Source organism: Calidris pugnax, unplaced genomic scaffold (assembly GCF_001431845.1).
Source record: "Calidris pugnax isolate Ruff unplaced genomic scaffold, ASM143184v1 scaffold69, whole genome shotgun sequence".
Taxonomy (NCBI): domain Eukaryota; kingdom Metazoa; phylum Chordata; class Aves; order Charadriiformes; family Scolopacidae; genus Calidris; species Calidris pugnax.
Window position 1 is genome coordinate 784,705 of NW_015090859.1, and position 19,205 is coordinate 803,909.

General features: G+C 43.2%; 1 protein-coding gene and 1 long non-coding RNA gene across 2 annotated transcripts in view; one reads left to right on the forward strand and one right to left on the reverse strand.

Moving 5' to 3' along the window:
* The window catches only part of GAS6 (growth arrest specific 6), a 40,670-nt gene extending 33,872 nt beyond the window's left edge, over window positions 1-6,798 (forward strand). The window contains exons 11-14 of the mRNA XM_014944080.1: window positions 81-249; window positions 1,919-2,091; window positions 2,868-3,099; window positions 6,574-6,798. Coding sequence (XP_014799566.1) covers window positions 81-249; window positions 1,919-2,091; window positions 2,868-3,099; window positions 6,574-6,725 — 726 coding nt within the window. The 3' untranslated portion in view covers window positions 6,726-6,798. The remainder of the gene's footprint in view (window positions 1-80; window positions 250-1,918; window positions 2,092-2,867; window positions 3,100-6,573) is intronic.
* Window positions 6,799-11,175: 4,377 nt separating this feature from the next.
* On the reverse strand, window positions 11,176-17,582 carry LOC106889316. The gene is made up of 2 exons (XR_001412285.1): window positions 17,444-17,582; window positions 11,176-11,860 (listed from the first exon to the last, which is right to left on the reverse strand). It is a non-coding gene; the product is annotated as an uncharacterized LOC106889316 (long non-coding RNA).
* Between the last annotated feature and the right edge of the window lie 1,623 nt (window positions 17,583-19,205).

Genomic DNA, 19,205 nt, shown 5'->3' on the forward strand with positions numbered 1-19,205 from the left:
CGATATTCCACTGCACCCAAAATCAGTTATTCTTCACTGGGCAATATTTTGAGGCATGAGATACTGCTTTATCTTCCTAGATAAATCCTCGGCTGGATGGCTGCATGCGGGCATGGAACTGGCTGAATGGGGAGGACACCACTATCCAAGAGACCATAAAGATGAATGAAAGGATGCAGTGCTTTTCTGTAGCAGGACGAGGGTCTTTCTATCCTGGACGAGGTTTTGCTGTGTTTAATCTTACTTATGGTAAGTACTTTTTTACTATTATTTCTGACCTGTTTTCCTGCCATTAACCATACTCAACAGTTTAAAACTTGAGTGTGTGCCAGGCTCACTGTTGATTGATGCAGAAAAGGCTGGCAGCTGTGGCTGGAAAGGGAATAGCTAAACTTGTGGTTACAGCAAAGGGAAGCTTATGTGTGATGGTTAGAGCCAGTACGAATATGACCAGGATGGATTAGTTTGAGTGATGCATTTCACATCCAGGCTGGTTCCAGCTCACCCTCAGAATTAGGGGCTTCACTTCCCTCTGTCAGCAGCGTACATGGTTCCAGCACTCTCCACTATTTTCTGCTGAAGAGGGAGAACAGCACACCATAGTGCTGTATCTTGAGCTTATGATGGACCAAAAATCAATATAATGGCTAGCAAAATTCGATGATCTTAAAGATGCCTTCCAACCTAGAAAATTCTATGAAGATGTCCAAGATCAGACTCACATTTAATCCTTGGATGATATGCGTTACACTTGGGACAAACACACTAAGCTTATCTCTGATACAAGCTGAATGAAATTGGCCTAGATACAGGAATAACAAGTTTCAAACCAAACCTGGACGTACTAATTTAGCACTCAGAAGGGCACCTTTATTCTAGATTATTCTGTTTGTTTATATATGCGATCAACTGTCAGTATTTTTAAGCCCGTACAAATGCCAACCGTCTATTATAGTTTTATGTGCAGTTCCTCCTCTGCAGAAGCCTTTTGTGCATCATTATGTGGATTTTTCTGCTCTGCCATTGCAAATTAGGGAGTATCAGGTGTCTGTCGTCTTGTTTACTACATGGATTCAAAAGCTGCAAAGTAGATACAAGGCAGCATCTGAAGCGCAAATGACAGCACTCAGCTGAGATGAGTCCTCAGCACCTTCAGTTTTTTTGTTTTTTTTTTTCTACAAACAATAGTCCTCCTTGGGTTTTGGGTTTGCTGGGGTTTTTTTAGCTTGCTGATGTTGCTTTATAAAGAACTTATTTATTGTATCTCAAGATATGGTGAACAGCAAAGCTAATACTTCTATGAAAGGAGGTTGCAGAAGCAGGATTGAAAACTTTCTTTGCAGCCAGTGTCACTTTTTAAATTACGAGGCCACTGGGTCAGTAAGAAAGATGTCAAAGAGTTCAGAGTTCAGCAAGTGAGATAAAACATCCCATGCTTCTGAGAGGTAGGTGATCAGGAAGTGATCAGGCAGGTGATCAGTGTAGCTTCCTTATATCCTTTTTCAGTTCAACGCAGGCTTTGAAATGTTTCCTGCATGTCAGATTTGGACTTAGATTCCTCAGTGATTTTTGGACAGCCAAGAGCTATTAAAAAATCGGGTGTCCTAACTTGCAGCAGTTCTTTGAATGTGTTGGATTGACAGTTGTTGGAATTTGAATCTCTCTTTGTGATAAAAAAGCTTAACCTTGTCCTTTGACATTCTGAAAGGCAGCAGAATGCAGAAGGTAACAAGAGGAAACATGGCATTTTCTTCTCTGATTTTATGTTCAGGTGATTTGGATTATTATTTTTTTTGAGTAAAAGAAATGTGGCAGTCCCTCCGTATGCTCATCCACCTATCCTCTTCTCCAGGCAGAAATTGCATAGCCTACCCTGTTAGTCCTGTGTTTGTCACGCTACTCATTTCTTTTTCTGCAGTGCAACCTTCATCTGGAAATGAAACCCAGACAACCTGGGAAATAGAAGTAAATGCTGCAATTCAACCAGCAACAGATACTGGTGTGCTGTTCGCTCTAGTTACAGAAGAAGCATCCGTCCCTTTGTCTCTCTCTCTGATTGATTATCACTCCACAAAAAAACTGAAACAACAGGTACAGACTTAAGCATTTTTCTGGAGAAGGTTCCTTGCTATTTCCTGGGAACTGAAAGTTGTCAGGCTTGCTGCCCGCGGCCCTGTTTGCCCCCACCAGTGCAGAACACAGTCTGAGACTGAGGTGCTTGGCTGACACCAAAGTTCTGCCTCTTACGGGTACATGTCAGACACTACTAGGGAGCTCTTTGCAGATGTTGTCTAGGTAAAAGCTGAAACTGGTCTCTTGTATGCAGGCATTTTTTGTTTTGTTTTTTTTTTCTGACACAGAAGCTGTTAATATCATAAGCAAAGAATTTTCATTCTCTAGAGGTCATCAGTAATAGTCCCAAGGTCATCAAGAAACAGGCTTAGGTGTCACTCCAGGTGCAGTGAAAAGCCAGTTATGATGGAATGCCAAAGCTACTGATTTAATGGCATTTATACTAAAGGGCTAGATTCTGGCATTGCATGAGTGTAAATCAGGAATAATTATACTAAAACCCATGAGCCGACTTTTCATTTATAACAGAGCAGCTGTAGTCTGTTTGCTTTCAGGGCAATAAAACAACCTCTGTAAGACCCACTAAGAATTCTCTCTGAAAACACAGTGGTTACAACTAACAATTAGTCCCACTGGTTCCCTGGTTTTTCATCTATGCAGGTGAGCTCAGAACACAATCAGCAATGGTGGCTCTGCAAAAACTTTGTAAACAAGGGCCATCTTGGTCTTGGATAGACATGGCTAGATATATTTCTGCTCACTGCATCATTTTTCTTCTTTCTCCTGCTGTCCAGTTTATCATCGTGGCTTTGGAGAACACAGTTGTGTCCAGACTGGCAATAAATCTCTGTGATAAGAAGGAACACTCTGTGGACATCCTCCTCAAGAAGGATCACTTATCCCTGAGGGTAGATGGGATAGCTGGAGAGGATGAACTAAGCACCTCTGAGTTAGAAGACAGTCTGTCCATCTTGGAGAGCTCTTTGGTGAAGTCAACGGTGAAGACATACGTGGGAGGATTGCCAGGTGAGCATCCAGTTTTATAGCTTGGACTACAGACTCCTAACTCACCTTGCTGAGCTGGCAGTCAGGAAAATCATCTCTTCTCATTCAAGCTGGGAGCCTCCTTCTCTGCTTCTGCTTCAGCAGGCTTTGTCTGCAATGAGGGTGTGCTTGACAATTATTTTCTTTTTGAACAACCACGTCCTTCTGAGGACAGCTGGAGGCAAAAATAGAGGGCGTTTTGCTGGGTCAACAATACGAATGATTTTTCTGAAGGGCAGCTGTAAGCAGGGTCATAGTCTTAAACCTGGTAAAATCTGTAGGAGCTGTACCAGAGGCCCCTGCAGTGCTTCATTAGTGCTCGTTAGGTGAGAGTGTGTGAGCACTCCTTGTGGGGAGTACCAGTGGCCCCACATTGTTTTGACTGATGCTTGGGAAGCCCGGTGTGGTGATTCTCCCTGGCTGATGTTCTCTGTGAACTGATGACAGCACTCCACGATTAACAGATTTCCTTGCAGCAGAGAGTATTCATGGCACAACCCAGGGGTGACCACAATTTATAGTTTCTCTGGCTTTTCAGCAACAACAGGGCTTCTTGTGAGAGGTCAGTTTACTCCTCTGTTCTGAACCTTCTCCTTCTGAACCTGGAAGGTCAAATTTTCATCTGAATCATGAATTTTGGCCACGTTTGGTTGTTTGTTTCTTGTTCTGGCTGAACTGGTTTATCAGACCCTACTGCTGAGGAATGCAATTAAGGAAACACTTATTTTTCTGAAGCACAGCAGTACATCCTATTTTATTGCCAGCAGCTAAGCAAAATCTTGCCCTTACTTGCCCAAGCAAGGGAGGGGCAGCAATGTTGGCCGCTTGGTAGGTGGTGAAGCAGTCAAGCTGGAACAGAGTGGCTGAGGTACCATGTGCGCTAGGACACATGGCGTGACTGTTCCCACCATGAGCAGGAGTTTTCAGAGTATGATGTAAATGGCTCCTAGTGACACCTAAAAGGGGGAGGCCACACACACTGGGACGTTCACACACTGATGGAAACAAGGCTGAATCCCCAAGTGTCTCATTTTACAGTGTCAGATTGAATTGTCCAAGCTGGCCATCGCAAAAGAAAGAGATGTCACCTGCTTGCTTTCAGGTAGCTCTCAAATGCACAGCAAAGACTTTCACAGCTCAGAAAACAAGCCCATTCTGTAGCTATCCCAAGTTCTCTGTGGTTTGCTGAGACTATCTGTGCTGGGTGAAGCCCAGTTTTTAATTATGTAGAACTAAGTGTGAGATATCATAGCTGTGACAGTTTAGACCCAGATGACTTCTGTAGGTTTGGCAACTTTCCCACTTTGTTCTGTTGTGCTTAGCAACAGGAATTTCTGCCTGTGGTCTGCTTTTGCCATTGAGAGGAACCCAGCACTTGTATCAAGAAACCTTGTCATTTGCCAAACGAATAAACATTTCAGCACTTTGCTCAGATTCATCGTTGTGGGTTAAATAACTATACCAAATGGTCACATCTAAGTGAGTTTGGCTCATTCAAATTTTGAAAACATTACGTCGTTTTTGGTTTTTCCCTGCCTCCATACCCTGTGGAAAAAACAAAATATAGCGGTCACACTTAATGCCTTTATTCCATTTGCCAAAATTAAAGAAAGAATTCTGAGTCAAAATATGTAGCATGTCCCATCCCAAGTACAGCTAATATTGCAGATGTGGGAGAAATATTATTTAGAGTTTCAAGAGATAAGATGGAACATATATGCATTTACTCCCTTTTCTATGGTACTTTCAGTTCTGGTAAGTCCTTAATTGTGTATTTTATACAACGCATATGTGTTTTCCCAGGCAGTGTGTACACCACCAGGGGAAGGATCCTTTAAACAAGGCTTTTAAGTCTTTACAGGACCACATTTCAGACAGATCCATTTCTAGTCATAAGAGAAAATTAAATATTTGACCTGATTTGCAATTATACACACAAAGAAAATATTTTTTTTAGTTATTTTTGATAGTATCTTACAAATCCATCTCAAAGCTCACACTGTCTTTCAGTCAGCCCCGTGACACAGGTAACAGCAATCTGCATGATTCCTTGGATGGGTGTTCAAGCCATTAAGCCAAGACTTCTGTCAACTTCTTCAGAGTCAAAACTTAATTTACATTCATGTGAGGTACTACAACACAGATGCCCCCTTCTCTTAAGCAGACTTCACAGATATAATTTGGTAAATGAGGAGAAATAGGAAGTAGCTAAAATGGTTAGTTTAAGCAACTACTGAGCAATGGTATTTTTCAGCCAGGAAGCTGAAAAATTTATAGTATCTCTTTGTGGCTTACAGATCCCACACAATTATTCTTTCTTTCACTCAGTCCCGGAGTCTGTCCTCAGTCTGAGCTGTGTTTGCTCACATCAGCTTCAAATTTGGCCCTGCGTGTCTCCAGGCAGAACCCTTTGAATTGCATATAATCTCAGGTCAACAGGACAACCTATTGTTCAAGTTGTCCTTGCTTCAGTGTAGAGATTAGTGATTTACTTAGCCACCTGCATTAGCTGTGAAGTTAAATAATCTTTCAGACGTTGATTGCTTTCCATTGTACAACGAGCTTGATTAGGTTGGCTTTGGGTTGTAAATAAACTAATAACCTCTGTGGAAGGGTAGAGGACACAGCTCACGTAAATTTTCATGTTATTATTTTATTACATGCAGGTTTTTTTGTTTATGTAAGGTCAGTTTGTATAGGATGTTACAGAAGTTAGTAATAATATTGACTGATTTTCTTTAGTCTGTTGGATTGTACTTAGTGTCTCCTTCCTTGCTATTTGTTTTCTGCCTTTGGTAAACTGATCAAATTATGTCCCCAGTGGATCTCCATAAAAAAAAATAAATTAGTCTCATTAGTCTTACCAACTCAATTGATGTATTCCAGCGCTTTTCTGATGAATGCCAGCAACCTCCCTGTGCATAATCATAGAACGGTAAAGATGAGTGCAGCAAGTGGTAGAGGCTGTGTATAGGAGGAGCTTTCCTGTCGTGAAGTTCTTCTGATAATCTTTTGGCAGATCTTTTGAAGATGGAGAGAGGGAGAGCGTTAGAGGAAGGTATAGCAACTCCACTAAAGACAAAGTTAGAGGGTCCAGAGGTGGAGGGGGAGGGAAACATTGAGGTGGAAACCAGCGTGAACACAGTGTGCAATTGGAGCAAAGCCTGGCTGCTGAGCAGCATGTGGTTTCATTGGTACTGGAAACCTTGCAGAGACACAGAGCAGCTGTGGAAGGGTTCAGCCTGGGAGAAGGGCTTTTGTGCACAAGAGCAGATGGTGTTTTCCCCGCATCTGGGATTGTTTTCTTACCTTCTGGTGAGAGGAGCGAGGGAGAGGCAGAAATCCCAGCGTGGAAGGGAGTCTGAATTCACTGAAGTGATGCTCATCTGAGCATAGGTAGGACAGGTATTTATTCAAAACCGCTCATCATAGCTGTTTGTCTCTCCTTTCACACAGATGTTCCTGTGACTTCCACTCCGGTCACCGCCTCCTACCATGGCTGCATGACCATCAAGCTGAGCAACAAGGCACTGGACTTAGACGAGGCTCTCTACAAGCACAGTGACATCACCTCACATTCCTGTCCTCCAGTCGAGGCGGGTCAGTAGGTACCACTGCAATGCGAAAGTTTTGTATTCAGAAACTTTCAATGCTTTTCTTTTTTTTTTTTTTTTTTTTTTTTTTTTTTATATATAAATTTTTTAGCACTCCCTTTTACGTTTGGCTGTAGTGGACTGGCCATGGTTCAATTGGGACTATAGCAGTACATGGGTCAGGGACAGTCATTTTGGCTATGTACACATTCATAGTCGGTCCATGGCTTCCAACTAGTAGCGCTATTTCCGGAGGTCTAATACACAAACCTGTAAAAAACAACAAAAAAAAAGGAGAGAAATTGCAACATCGCACCAATATTCCACGTTTATACAACTCTCTGGGAATTTCTCAGCATGTCTAAAGGTGGTGTTAATCATTTGTTAGTAAATAAGGAGTGTTCCTCATCTGCTGTATCAGTACTTAAGAGAAATTCACTGAAGCCAGTGATGGTGTTAAGTTTTGCCCCCATAAAGGAGGGATATTTTTTTTTTTTTTTTTTTTTTTTTTTTTTTTTTTTTTAAGATATAAATTATTCAGACCTCCCGCACTGCGTGTATAGTTTCTCTTAAACACTGAAGTTATGTAGGAGCTACTGATCCTTCTGTCAGATTGATTATTGAAATACTCCTTTGCTTTAAGGTTTAAAGGTTGTAATATATTTGTAAATAGTTCAGAAGACTAATATTAAATAAGCCAAAAGTACAGAATATACAGAAGGAGAATGTTGTCTTTAGACTGTAAGAGACAGTTTTATCTGTAATGTGGAAAACCTGGTAATATATGAGTGTGGACTGGAAGAAAAATAATGTCTGTATTATTTTTTATTACCAAACACTGCTTTCTGATTTGCAAAATATGAGAGAATAAAATATTTACATACAAGTTTTTAATTCACCTGTACTGAGATTATTCTGTATTCTGTTATTTGGAGATAATGACTCAGGCTGTGCTTGATGTGGAGGTTACACTAGTGGGGGATTATTTTTGTGTATTTGTTTTTGGGTTTTTTTTTTGGAGGGAGGGGGTTTTATGTACTTGGGTCAGTATTATGTATCTTCTGGGCTGGAAAGCAAATGGTTGCTGCTATTCTTATTGCTAGAGGTTTCTTTTCTGGTATCACAGATAGAAGACTCAGTTGTGACCTTTAGAAAAACTCTTGGTCAACAGAAAAGGAAAAACAGAGTTGGGTCAGTAGGAAACAATTAAAAGATTCAAGAAGTTTAATGTCATATGGTTTTAATGTCAATAACTGCTGAAAAAATGATGAGGTGTCAAGAATTGGGGTATATTATCTGATGATGGCATATTTTTGCTTCTTAGTTTTTTAGGTTGGCTCATTCACTGTGAGCTTAGTGGGAGCAGGGAGGCTTGAGACCGTGAGAGTTTGCCAGGCCAAATTGCAGGGTGGTGAGAAAATGCGTGGGGGTTTACTCAGGAGAGGTTGTAGAGCCATAAAGTGCATTCAGCTTTCAGGCTGTCCTTGTGAAGTTGGGGTGGGCTTTGCCTAGCCTGCTCTGAGTCACTTAAATCTTGCTTTATTTGATCCTTGTCTTGCATCAGATTAATGAACTGAAAAAGATGGTGTGGTGGAAATCCGAATAATGGGTGGCTAAGGTTATCCTTATGCTTCAGAGGGTTTACGTGGAAAAGGTCTAATTCTACAAAGTCTTTTATAAATTGTTCCTGGTCATTCTATGCCGTGTTTTGCCTAATCAAATGTGGAGATGACAGATAAGCTGGATAATCCACACGTGTGACAATATCTCTGACCAAGCTGTGGAAATGTAACTGTCCCAGAGGAAAAGCTGGAAGAGGGGGAAGACTATCCCAAACATATTTCCTAGTAAGGATCCCTGCTTTATTTAGCAGAGAAGAGGAAGGTGCTCTATTAGCCATTATGCAGCATGATATCATAGCTCTGTATCATGGCCAAATCACTCAGCAGTAATGCAATAGGGCAGAAAAGACCAGAGTTTTATCACTTTCAACCAACCTAGTCATTTACACTTAAAGAAGGACCATTAAAAAGACTCTCTACGCTCAGGTGTAATCAGATGCAAGTTTGAAAGGGTAGTTGCTCACTAGACAGTAATAACTTATTGGTGGAGTGTGCATGGATAGCAAAACCCAGAAATAGTTCTATGTTTTTATTTTTTATTGATCAAGGGAAACCTTATTCCTGAGAGTGCTTCCTCTTAGAGTTGATGACTCCGGATCAACTTGTCATATGATGCAGAACCCAAGAAACCTTAGTATCTCCAGTGAGAGCCAGGAATCCTGAAGATACTGTGGTTAGTAGCACTTCTACACTGCAGTGTTTTGTTTTCTATGTGTTTTTCATGGATATTTTAGTCCTTTACCAAAATACATCTCCCGTCTTTTTAACTTGGAGTAGCTCTAATGAAAACAGTACAAACTTGGAAGACACCTACTATTTTTTAAACCAAGCAGATGAAACAAACCCTGTTTTACTTTGTTCCTTTCAAAGGAAACATGTTAGCAAAATAGTCTTATGTCTGGCATTTTTGCATAATTTCTGTGGTAGTTCCCAAAAAACTACCACGTGGCATAAATGAATCACAAACATGTCTGACCTTTGTGTTAATGTAAGTGGTACTATTTATGAGGCCAGAATTATTTTGGATCCTGGAAACGTGAATCCTGTGGTACAGTAGTTTCAGACTTAATATGATGTGAAAAAAAAGACTTCAGATCTATTTTCTAAACCAACCTAATTCAGGGCAAGTTTCTCCCAGGCTGTGCATATGTGTGTATGTATGCAAAGATATTTTGCATAGACCACAACACCCCCAACCCCAAAATGTGGTTTAGAAGAGAAAGCCAGAGTTTGTAAGTCTGGAGAATTACGGAAAGTGGGTGTCTTTTGTGTCAAGCTGGATTGTTTTTAATACCCTACAGCAGTACCACACTGGAGGAAGAGGCGGCTACTTCCAAATACCATTGAAATGAGGAAAAAAGTGATATGCTTTCCTTAATTCTTCCTCAGTCATTGTGCTTTGACCCAGGAGAAATACTGATTTCATTTTTGTTCTGTTAGCAGTCTAGGTGCTCAATTCAAAGGGTGCAAGTCTGTTCCAGGCTTTGAGTCCCAAAAATGAACCCAGGTGGTTCCCCTGGTAGTATTCATAGTAAGTAAAAAATAAATGTGTGGTTCCACTCATTTCATGATCAGGGTCATTGTGCTCTTCACAGCATGCATTTGCACAAGAACTAAGCATTTTGGATGTGTTAAATTGTTTAAAAGAAAAATAATAGTTTCCTCTCTGACTGCTGTTTCTCTCAACCAGGTTCACATAACTTGCCCTGTCAACAATACAAGTAAGGCACCTTGTCACTGATGATAACATCACTGGCCTAAAACTTTGCATCTCAGAAAAACCTTAATTGAACAAAGTATGGCATTTATAGTCCATTAACCTCATCTTATGTGTATTAGTACTGAATCTGCTATTTATACACAGTGGTACAACATATGAATTAACAGAAATTTCTTGAAAGGTGGAAAGTATTATGTAAAAGGATGATCATTCCTTGTTCTGTTTTCAGCTGGTCTGATGGTGTCAATTCCTTTCATAGGAAACTGTGAAGTAGACTGGTTTTGTTTATATAGGGGGTTTGAATATTTTCATAATATGAAGCAGCTGCTTATAAAGTTAATGAGAAATACCTTCCTTTCCCTGTTTTACTCTTTGGCCTTTCAGGAAATGTCTATAGCTTCGTTGCTGTCTGGACTGCAAGATGTATAGAGCAAACAGCAGCAGCACCACCCTTCCTGCAGGAGCAGAATGCAGGGAAGGGATGCAGCAGTCTGATGGCTTTTCATGCTGGTGTAGCCACTCCTGCCCACGAAACATGGCAGCCCTGTGTTAAGTGAGATCCCAGCTGATGTGATGCACAGCCAGAGGGCAGGGTGCACACAACAGGGACAAGACTTTGCTCCTGTCAGTGGCACTGCTACAGGTATTGTGGCTTAGCCTTGCCAACTTGTCTCTATACAGTAGGAGAAAATAAAATAATAATAAGAAAAAAAAAAATACAAAGAAGGAATTCTGACCCTCTTCCCACTCTGTTTCAGTCATTGTGAAATACCCGGATCAGGTCTTGATCAGTTTAAAAATAAGTGACCAAGGTTTAACATTGAGTGCTTTGGGTTGTGGTCCTCTTTTGACTAGAAGGGAATTAACTTGAACACTGAAGTGCAGCTTAAAATACCTGTCTGGAAATTGCATCTTCAGCACACTGACATGACATTTTACTACACAGACTAGACTGGCACAAAGTTAGAATAAAATAGTCCCAATAAAATTAGCCTTTCTGTTTGAAACTTGAAAGAGGGAACTACTTGGTAGGGTACTTTTTTCCACTGCTCTTTGGTTTTCCTGTCCTTACAAATATACACAGCCTTAGGTATAGTATAAATACACACAGACACACAGTCAATTTTATTGTAAAATAATTGCCACACTTTATTTATTGGTACAACACTTTCACCAAAAAGGGTTATTAAATAAATACTACAAGCAAACAAACACCTGGTCTCTTTCTACCCAAAATGATTGACTCGGAGAGCTCCTGACTATCCACTCAGACAACACAGGCTACAACCCCCCTACATTGGTTTACGAAAGCAGAACATGTACCCAGGGTGTTTTCATCATTTCTCCTCTTGAAGAAAATTCATTCTACAGTGTAGCAAGAAGGTCTCATGGTCTCCAGAAAGCAACACTGCATTTGACTGCAAGCAAACTGGGTGGCAACTGGTCACCCCACTGGTGATGTCTCTGCCCCAAGGTTTCCAGGGTTCTGCTCTGCCCACAGTGAGATGTGGGTAAAAGCAGAGTGGCCGTGACACATTCTGTAGTGGGTTCCTGGGGAGGTCTGGCGCCTGCACAGCACAGTTTCCAGAGGTTTCTTAAAAACAAAATAAAAGGCTACGAGCTACCTAAAATTCTTTGTTCTATGGTGCATATGGTGGAGGCTTTTCTCCAGGCAAGAAGTAAGTTGGAGTATAAAGGGCTGGAGCATTGGGGGGAAGACCATAGCTGGAGCTGGACTGAGATGGAGGCTGAGTTTCTTCTGATAAAGAAATGTCAGTAGATGATGTTCCTGGGAAATTGCTGGCAGGCTGTATATAGACAAAGAAAAATACTTTCTTCAGTAAAGGATTACAACCACATTTGCAGCTCTGCGTGAAGTGTTTGTCATGTAATTGTTAGATAACAAACCCCATGGTTAAATTTCTCATTCATTGCAGCACACTCACTCACTTTAGTTTTAAAGCACCTGCTTAAATATAGCAACGATGGTGTCTAGTGAAACAAGACGGATTCCATCTGTAACCCAAGTCATTTTTAATAGACGTTGCGCATACAGCCAGGCAATAGAGCAGAACAGGAATTTCTGCAGGAAGAGATGCTCTGGCTTCCTGGGTGAGGCACTGCACCCCACAGGCTGATTAGGTTACGTGTAGCTGCTCATTTCCAGGCATCACCGTGAAATTTAAATTATCTCAGTTGTAATTAATCTCAGTTACAATACATGCACACATGCAAGGTCTTATCCCTGTGCCCAATGCAGACTGCTCTTAAGAGAAAATTTTACAGGTAAGCATGTATTTCCCTGTAGGTCTTTCCCTTTGGCTGTCTCAGCTATAATGGGGTTTTGGGTGAAAGGCGCATGAAAAATTGATAGAGCCTGGGAAGCAGCCCATGTTCAGGAACAAACACAGTTTGTTAAAACAAAGGAATGCATATAGAGACTAATATTCTGGATAAAATCCTGCCACTGCTTTAAACCAAGTTTTGTCATTGATTTCAAGAGGGTCAGGATTTCACTCCTCCCTTCATATGCCTGCACATGCCAGTCCATGGGCTTCAGCAGAGGAGTTGTGTTCAGCTTCCCTCAGGTTCAGGCCTAAAGTGCCTGGAATTGAAAAAACAAAACAACAAAAAAAGGGTAATCATGGGTCTTTTTCAAGGGAAGTGAAAAATCTGGGCAAGTTTCTGTTCCCTGCTGCTAAAAAAATAGTAGTTACCATCTAGAAGGCTGCCCAGGGCTGGCACTTGGACAATGTCATCTCAGAGCTGCCTAGGGCTGGCAGACCCCATGCCATGGTGCCTGGCTTCTCCATGGAGCTCCAGGCCAGCAGGGGCTGCTGCTGTGGGTCAAACCCCCATGGTGAGGAGCATGTTGTCCTGCATTTGTACCACGGGGTGACTTAGTGAGTGAGAATGGTCATATCCTGGCAGGAAGGTTGATTATGCCCTTTACCTCTCCAGGCATATTGACAGACCTGCTAGCTAGATCAGCTCCAAACGTAGTTGTTGGGGTTTAGGGTAATTTGGGATTTTTTTATTTATTTTGGAGTTGTTGCTTCCCTCTCCCCTCAAACTGCAGCCACTGTTTCCATCTGTCTGCCTGGAATTGCTTCTGTAATGAGTTCTCCTCTGGCAGGAATGACTGGCACAACCCTCACTGCTGTCATCACCACCAGTCACTGCACAGCTAATCATTTACCTGACCAGTTGGCAGGCCTGTTACCAACACTAGTTGTGACTGAACTGTACCAGTAAGGGATGAATGATTTTGTTAGCACATGCCACAGTGAACAAAAGAAATGCAGGTTACATCCTTGTCAAAATGCATTCCTGTTTCACCTTTTCTTTTTTGCATTTGGCTGATTTCTGCTTCTGGACTTGGAAGCACGACGTGAACTGAGGAGCATTTACCACCATCTAAGGTTGTGATTTGAAGACTTTGCCCCTCCAGCAAGCAGTAATTCAGTGAGATACCAGATTCAGCAGAGGACTAGGAATTAAATCTGTTCAATGGTGGGAACCACAGATGAACTCAGGTTCATAGTCTTTGAGCTAATGGAGCTTCAGTCCATGCAAGCCAGGGCAGCACTTAGGCTAGGTGTGTTGCATGCCACTAACCCAAGGTGGGATATGTTCCTAGGAGAAGGAACTAAGGCGTGGATTTCCTCTGGTTGAGGTGAGAGTTCAAACTAGAGTTATTAGTCGGTGATTGATTGCTAACTTTACTTCATTAACTGGCATCGATTCACTTTTTTTTTTTCCTCTCCTAACTCTTAGTTGATGAAGGTTTTGCTCCTTTTACTGTATTGAACCAGCATGTGTGTGACCCTGCCCCAGCAGCAAGCACAGGGCAATGTGAAAAGCAGGGGCTTAGGACCAGTGTTAAGCCAAAGCTTCGTTGAGCCAAAGGGAATGCTGAGAAAAGAGTTGTGTCTTGGGGCCCTTATGTGGATCTTGGCGGACATGTAGGCAAAGAAGTTATGCCTTTTGAGATGCCCAATGGCCCCTCAACCAGCTGCTCCAGAAATATGTGCGAGTCTCACATAGACCTTGGCTCACATCAGCCAGCCTTGTATGGATGACTTGTGAACATTAGGCTACCTCAGATGCAACTGAACTGCATCCCTAGGATACAGGCTTCAGCCTCAGCTTTTCATGTCCCAGTTGAAGGCTCAAGAACATAGACATCTAAGCACAGAGCACAGTGACATGTAGCAATTGAATCCCACCCCTAGTCAGTGGAAAGGCCTTTAGGGTGCATTCATGTCACTCACATCATACATCTTTAGCCAGAGATAATCAACTTGTGAGAAATGCCTTGCTCTCTCTGTGGACTCTGAAGAGTAGACCAGCTCAGGTGGTGTGTCCTACACTGTGGAGAGCTAGAACTCTATTCAGCTGCCTGCATATAAGTGTCTAGCCCTTTTGGGATGCCATGGGACATCAAAGACATCCACAAAGATGTGACATAGGGACTACAGGACCTGGACCATCCCGGAGTGGCAGCAGGGGCCAAGTGGCTACCTGATCCCATTATCAGGCAGCACTAGATTGCTCCATGCCAACAGCCCCTGTGGATAGCCAAATGAATCCCAGCCTCAAGGACCAGGATCAGCTGAGCAGAGCTTGTGAAGGCAGCTGGGCACTACTTGGAGCACCCAGATGGGCCACAAAAACCTACCTCCAGCCCCATGGATTCAGCCTGCAGCGCTCAAGTTATTGACGTGGATGCCAGTTAAGCTTTTGGCTGTTCCTTATCAGGCCTGGTTCTAACATTCACCATTCGTAGCTTTGAGTGAGTTTATTATGACTTTTTTAACTCATATACCAATGCAGAAATTAATACCCTCCAAACTACAACATAAGGAGCTCATACATGCAAGAAGGGAGCTTGCTTTTTTAAAATATTTTTTTTCCAGGAAAAGGATTAAGTACTTTCCCTTGTGGAGCCCAGTGCTTCTTGCTAACCTCTCGTGGCTTGGGGACATGTCTACCTCTGAATGTTACAAAGGGGAGAGAAGACAAATTAACACACTTAGAAAAAGTAGAAATCTAGGAAAAGCTATGTTTATTTTGGAATGCAGTTAAGAATTTGGGGTCAATATGATGTATTCCTGATTCTTAGTGGACATAGGACTGAATAGTTACAATTGATCCTCATGATTACTTAGATGCATCTCTTCAGCTTAATTGCTTTCTTTCATCTGTTTTTATCCCCTTCTCTACTCTTGGCTACGTGCTAACTGAACTCTGCAGAGCAGCACAGCTTTTCAGCTGAAAGCAAACAAAAAAAGAGATCTCCGAGTGTGCTCTTTTTTTCCTCTCAACCCATGATCTCCAAAAGCGCCTGGCCCCATTTATGTTAATAAGTAAGACGTGCCAAAGACTGTTCTCTGGCTGTGAAGTCAACTAGCACAGCATATATCACATCCCTACAGCTGAACTCTCACCACCAAACCAGTGTGACTGTATGCACACTACATACTGGGAATGGTGTACTTTTCTTGCTGTCTCCTGACCCCTTCCTGGGTGTTGTTGGGAGACACTTAGGTGGTCTGGGCCAAACCCGTACCAGGAGCATGCTAACAATTCACTGGTCTGGATCATCATGTCCTCGTACTTATGCCTGGTAGTTTATTGGCATATAGTCCAAGAGGCTGTGGGGACCTGGCCCACAGCTAGTTCATGCTAAACTTGCAGTGTTTTCAATTAAGAAGTATTGCAAAACTTGTGGTACCCACTGGTTTAGCACTACACAGCCAAAGTATAACAAGCCATTGGACAGAACAAAATAGTGTTACTGTGCTTTCAAAAATCTAAAAACTCCTATGATTGCTCCAGGGTCTCAGTACATTCAGTTATTTACCAGCTCACCCTACATTCTTCACCTCATTCTGGGGAAAAAAAAAAAAAAGCAAACACCATCCTCAGCACCACTCCCTGCCTTTTCCAGGCCAGCTCTGGGCTGGAGGCAGTGCAGGCTTGGAGCACGACTGGCACCTACCTCATCCTTCTGAAGGAGACAAAGCAGTGTTGACTCTGCTCATGTTGTATCCCTCCCACAAGGGGAGAAAGCTGCATCTCCAGCAGCTTCCTCTCCTGCCTTCAGGCCAGCTGCCTCTGGTCAGTACGGCTCACCAACCTCCACCAACATCCATAGCAGCTCTGCACCTGTCTCCCAGTGGTGGCCTGTAGCAGATGCTTATAGGAAGCTCAAAGAAAAAGAGCTTCATCTTCTGATAAGCCCCTGCTGATTCTTGTGGCTGGCAGGCAGGCAGGCAGGCAGGCAGGCAGGCAGGCAGGCAGGCAGGCAGGCAGGCAGGCAGGCAGGCAGGCAGGCAGGCAGGCAGGCAGGCAGGCAGGCAGGCAGGCAGGCAGGCAGGCAGGCAGGCAGGCAGGCAGGCAGGCAGGCAGGCAGGCAGGCAGGCAGGCAGGCAGGCAGGCAGGCAGGCAGGCAGGCAGGCAGGCAGCCACCTGGGGACTTGCCGGGCTGCGAGTGACACCTGAATCCATGTATTTAAGAGCAGCTGGTGTTCCTAACCCCTCATTTATACTCTTCCACAATGTGCTGTAGCATTTGAATCTTCTCTGGTGTGTAAAAAAACTTCCTATTTCTGGCTTATCTTGCTACCTAATAGCTTCACAGTGGCAACCAAAACTTTGTGTGATTAGAAGTTATCACCAATAGTCATCCACAATCCTTTCCATATTACTCAGTTTCACAGACCTCTTTTGCCCAGGGAAGTGGTGGAGGCACCATCCCTGGAAGTATTCAAAAAACGGGTTGACATGGTCCTCAAGAATATGGTTTAGTGATTTTTTTACTGCTTATTTCTTATTTATTTTTTTGTCAGAGTTAGGTTGATGGTTGGACCAGATGATCTTTAAGGTCCCTTCCAACCTAGACGATTCTATGATTCTATGATTCTTATTTCCTCCCCTTTCCTGTCTCCTTTTCATCTGTTGAGTCCTAATCTATTTCCACATTAAGAGTAAGGTGGGCTAAGATGTGTAAACTTTTCTGCCAAATCCTGTGTGTATCAGATACTTCCTTTGGCTTTCCCCCATACCTCTGCTGCTGCTTTATCTTGCCCAACGTGGGGGCTGTGTTCACCTTCATGACTACTGTAGCGCAGCTCTGATCCCACACTGGGATTCCCGGTCAGCAGACAAGAGTCCAAAGGACAACCAGAGAAAGCCTGAGATCTGAGAACACACCTGAAAGCTAGGCCCAGAATAAGTCGTCCCAGAGATGTGTCTGTGTGTTGAGATCCACCTTCCTTGCCTTGTTTCAAACCCCCAGGACCCAAGATCTACCACTGCAGAGTTTGCACCGAGCAGCAGCTTTTGCTTTTCTGATGGAGAAAGAAGGGTGCCATCTTGTACTGTACCTGCAGAGGTAAGGGGTAGGATGGATATGTAGAAATGGCTGCGGAAGGGCAGAAGCCAGCGTACGTCAGGATCTGCTGGGCAGGGTTGTACAGGATCTGAGGAGGAGGTGCAGCACTGAAAGCAATTTGGGACAGAGGGACCTGTTGAGCACAGAAGACAACAACATATCAGCACAGCGCAAAGGGGGCTGGAGCAGGAACTGGTCCTAACACAAGCAGCTAGGCAATCTAACAAGTTTCGATTTTCCAACACAATACCGGTACTACAAAAAACACAAAGAGCAGACAGAATGAGAGGGTGTATCTGGAATGAATTTTCTCACCAGACATACACTGCTATTTTAATCGCCTTCCCTTGGAAAAAGACTGCTGGTGCTTCCCTAGCACCAGTTACAGAAGCACTGGCAGGACTCCAGACCCGAGACACCCTGAAGAGGACAGCATACAGCTCTCACCGCCTCTTCTTACTCACTCCAGCACCAAACACCCAGTCCTTCACAATTTGCTGCAGACTCTTTCCAATAGCAACTACCTGATGCCCTCATTTCTCTTCTCTCTGCTTTCCTACACAGACCTACAAAGATCTCCCTTTCCAGACCACTCACTCTTCCTTCACAGCTCCCTCTCACTTGTGAGATGGAGTTTGCTGCTGGCTGTCCATTACCACCCCGCACGTGCATGTCTCATTCCTGCTGCATAAAATCCTTCCTCATATCCCATGCCTTTATTGGCACGTCCCTTAACTGCAACGTGAGATGAGGTTTGCAGGAAGAAGTAATAGCTCATATTAAAACAGCTGATACAACTGGGGTAGGGAAAAAAAAAGGGCATAAGCTAAATGTGAGAGGGGGCTTGTGTAACCATTTGTGAAGGACAGTAGAGCTCTGTGAAAGATTTTCATGTCCCTCTGCTTTGCAAAGCAGGACAAATCCAGTGGTTTCTTTTCTCTCCTTTGTTTTTATTAGCAGATTCCTCTACATGAGAGCATTTCTTTTTACTGAAATAACAAAATATGGAGGTTGCCAGACAAATGCAGAAAGCAGCAGCCAGATTTTTTTGTGTGTGTGTGTTGGCATTTCCTTTCAGATTTATCAGTGAGAGACATAAACCACTGCATCCTCTGGAGATAGTGTGAGATCCCTCTGTGATTGAGAAAGAGGTACGTTAATTGTGCTTGTTCATGGAAAACATTGCCTAGGTCACTGATACACCACATGAGGTTGCCTGAAAATCTAGGCCTTCGCTCTCTGGAGAAACTTAGCACCCCGGGAGCTGGCGCAGAGAAATGCTGGGGTCAAAAGCAGAGCGCCTATCTCATGGGAGAAGGCAAGCTTCTCATCTTCAAGGTACCCTCCACAGACTACCTCCTTTCTACCCACCTTGCTGGGTGGATATGGTGGGGAGAATCAGAGAGACACTACTTTTCAGACAGGAGTAGCGAAGCAGCTAATGAGCTTGCCTCTGACCAAAAGGTTTGGCACTAGTGAGATGGCCCAGAGAGTGCTCTTCCTTGGAAGAGGGAGGCCCTCACACAGTCAGATCCTTCTGGCCATGGATGCAAACGCAGCAAGAAATGCTTGTTTTGCCCAACGTGAAATGCAGATGCCTGTTCTGCATCTGTCACCACCTCTCTGGAGTGGGTCCCTTTGGGTGCTGCTGTCTTTCACCCAGGAACCTCTCTCAGTCCTCTTCTGTTCTGCCTGTACCAGCAATGCTCTCCAATTGCTAAGGAGGAACAGCACAACAGTCCTAGAAGACAGGT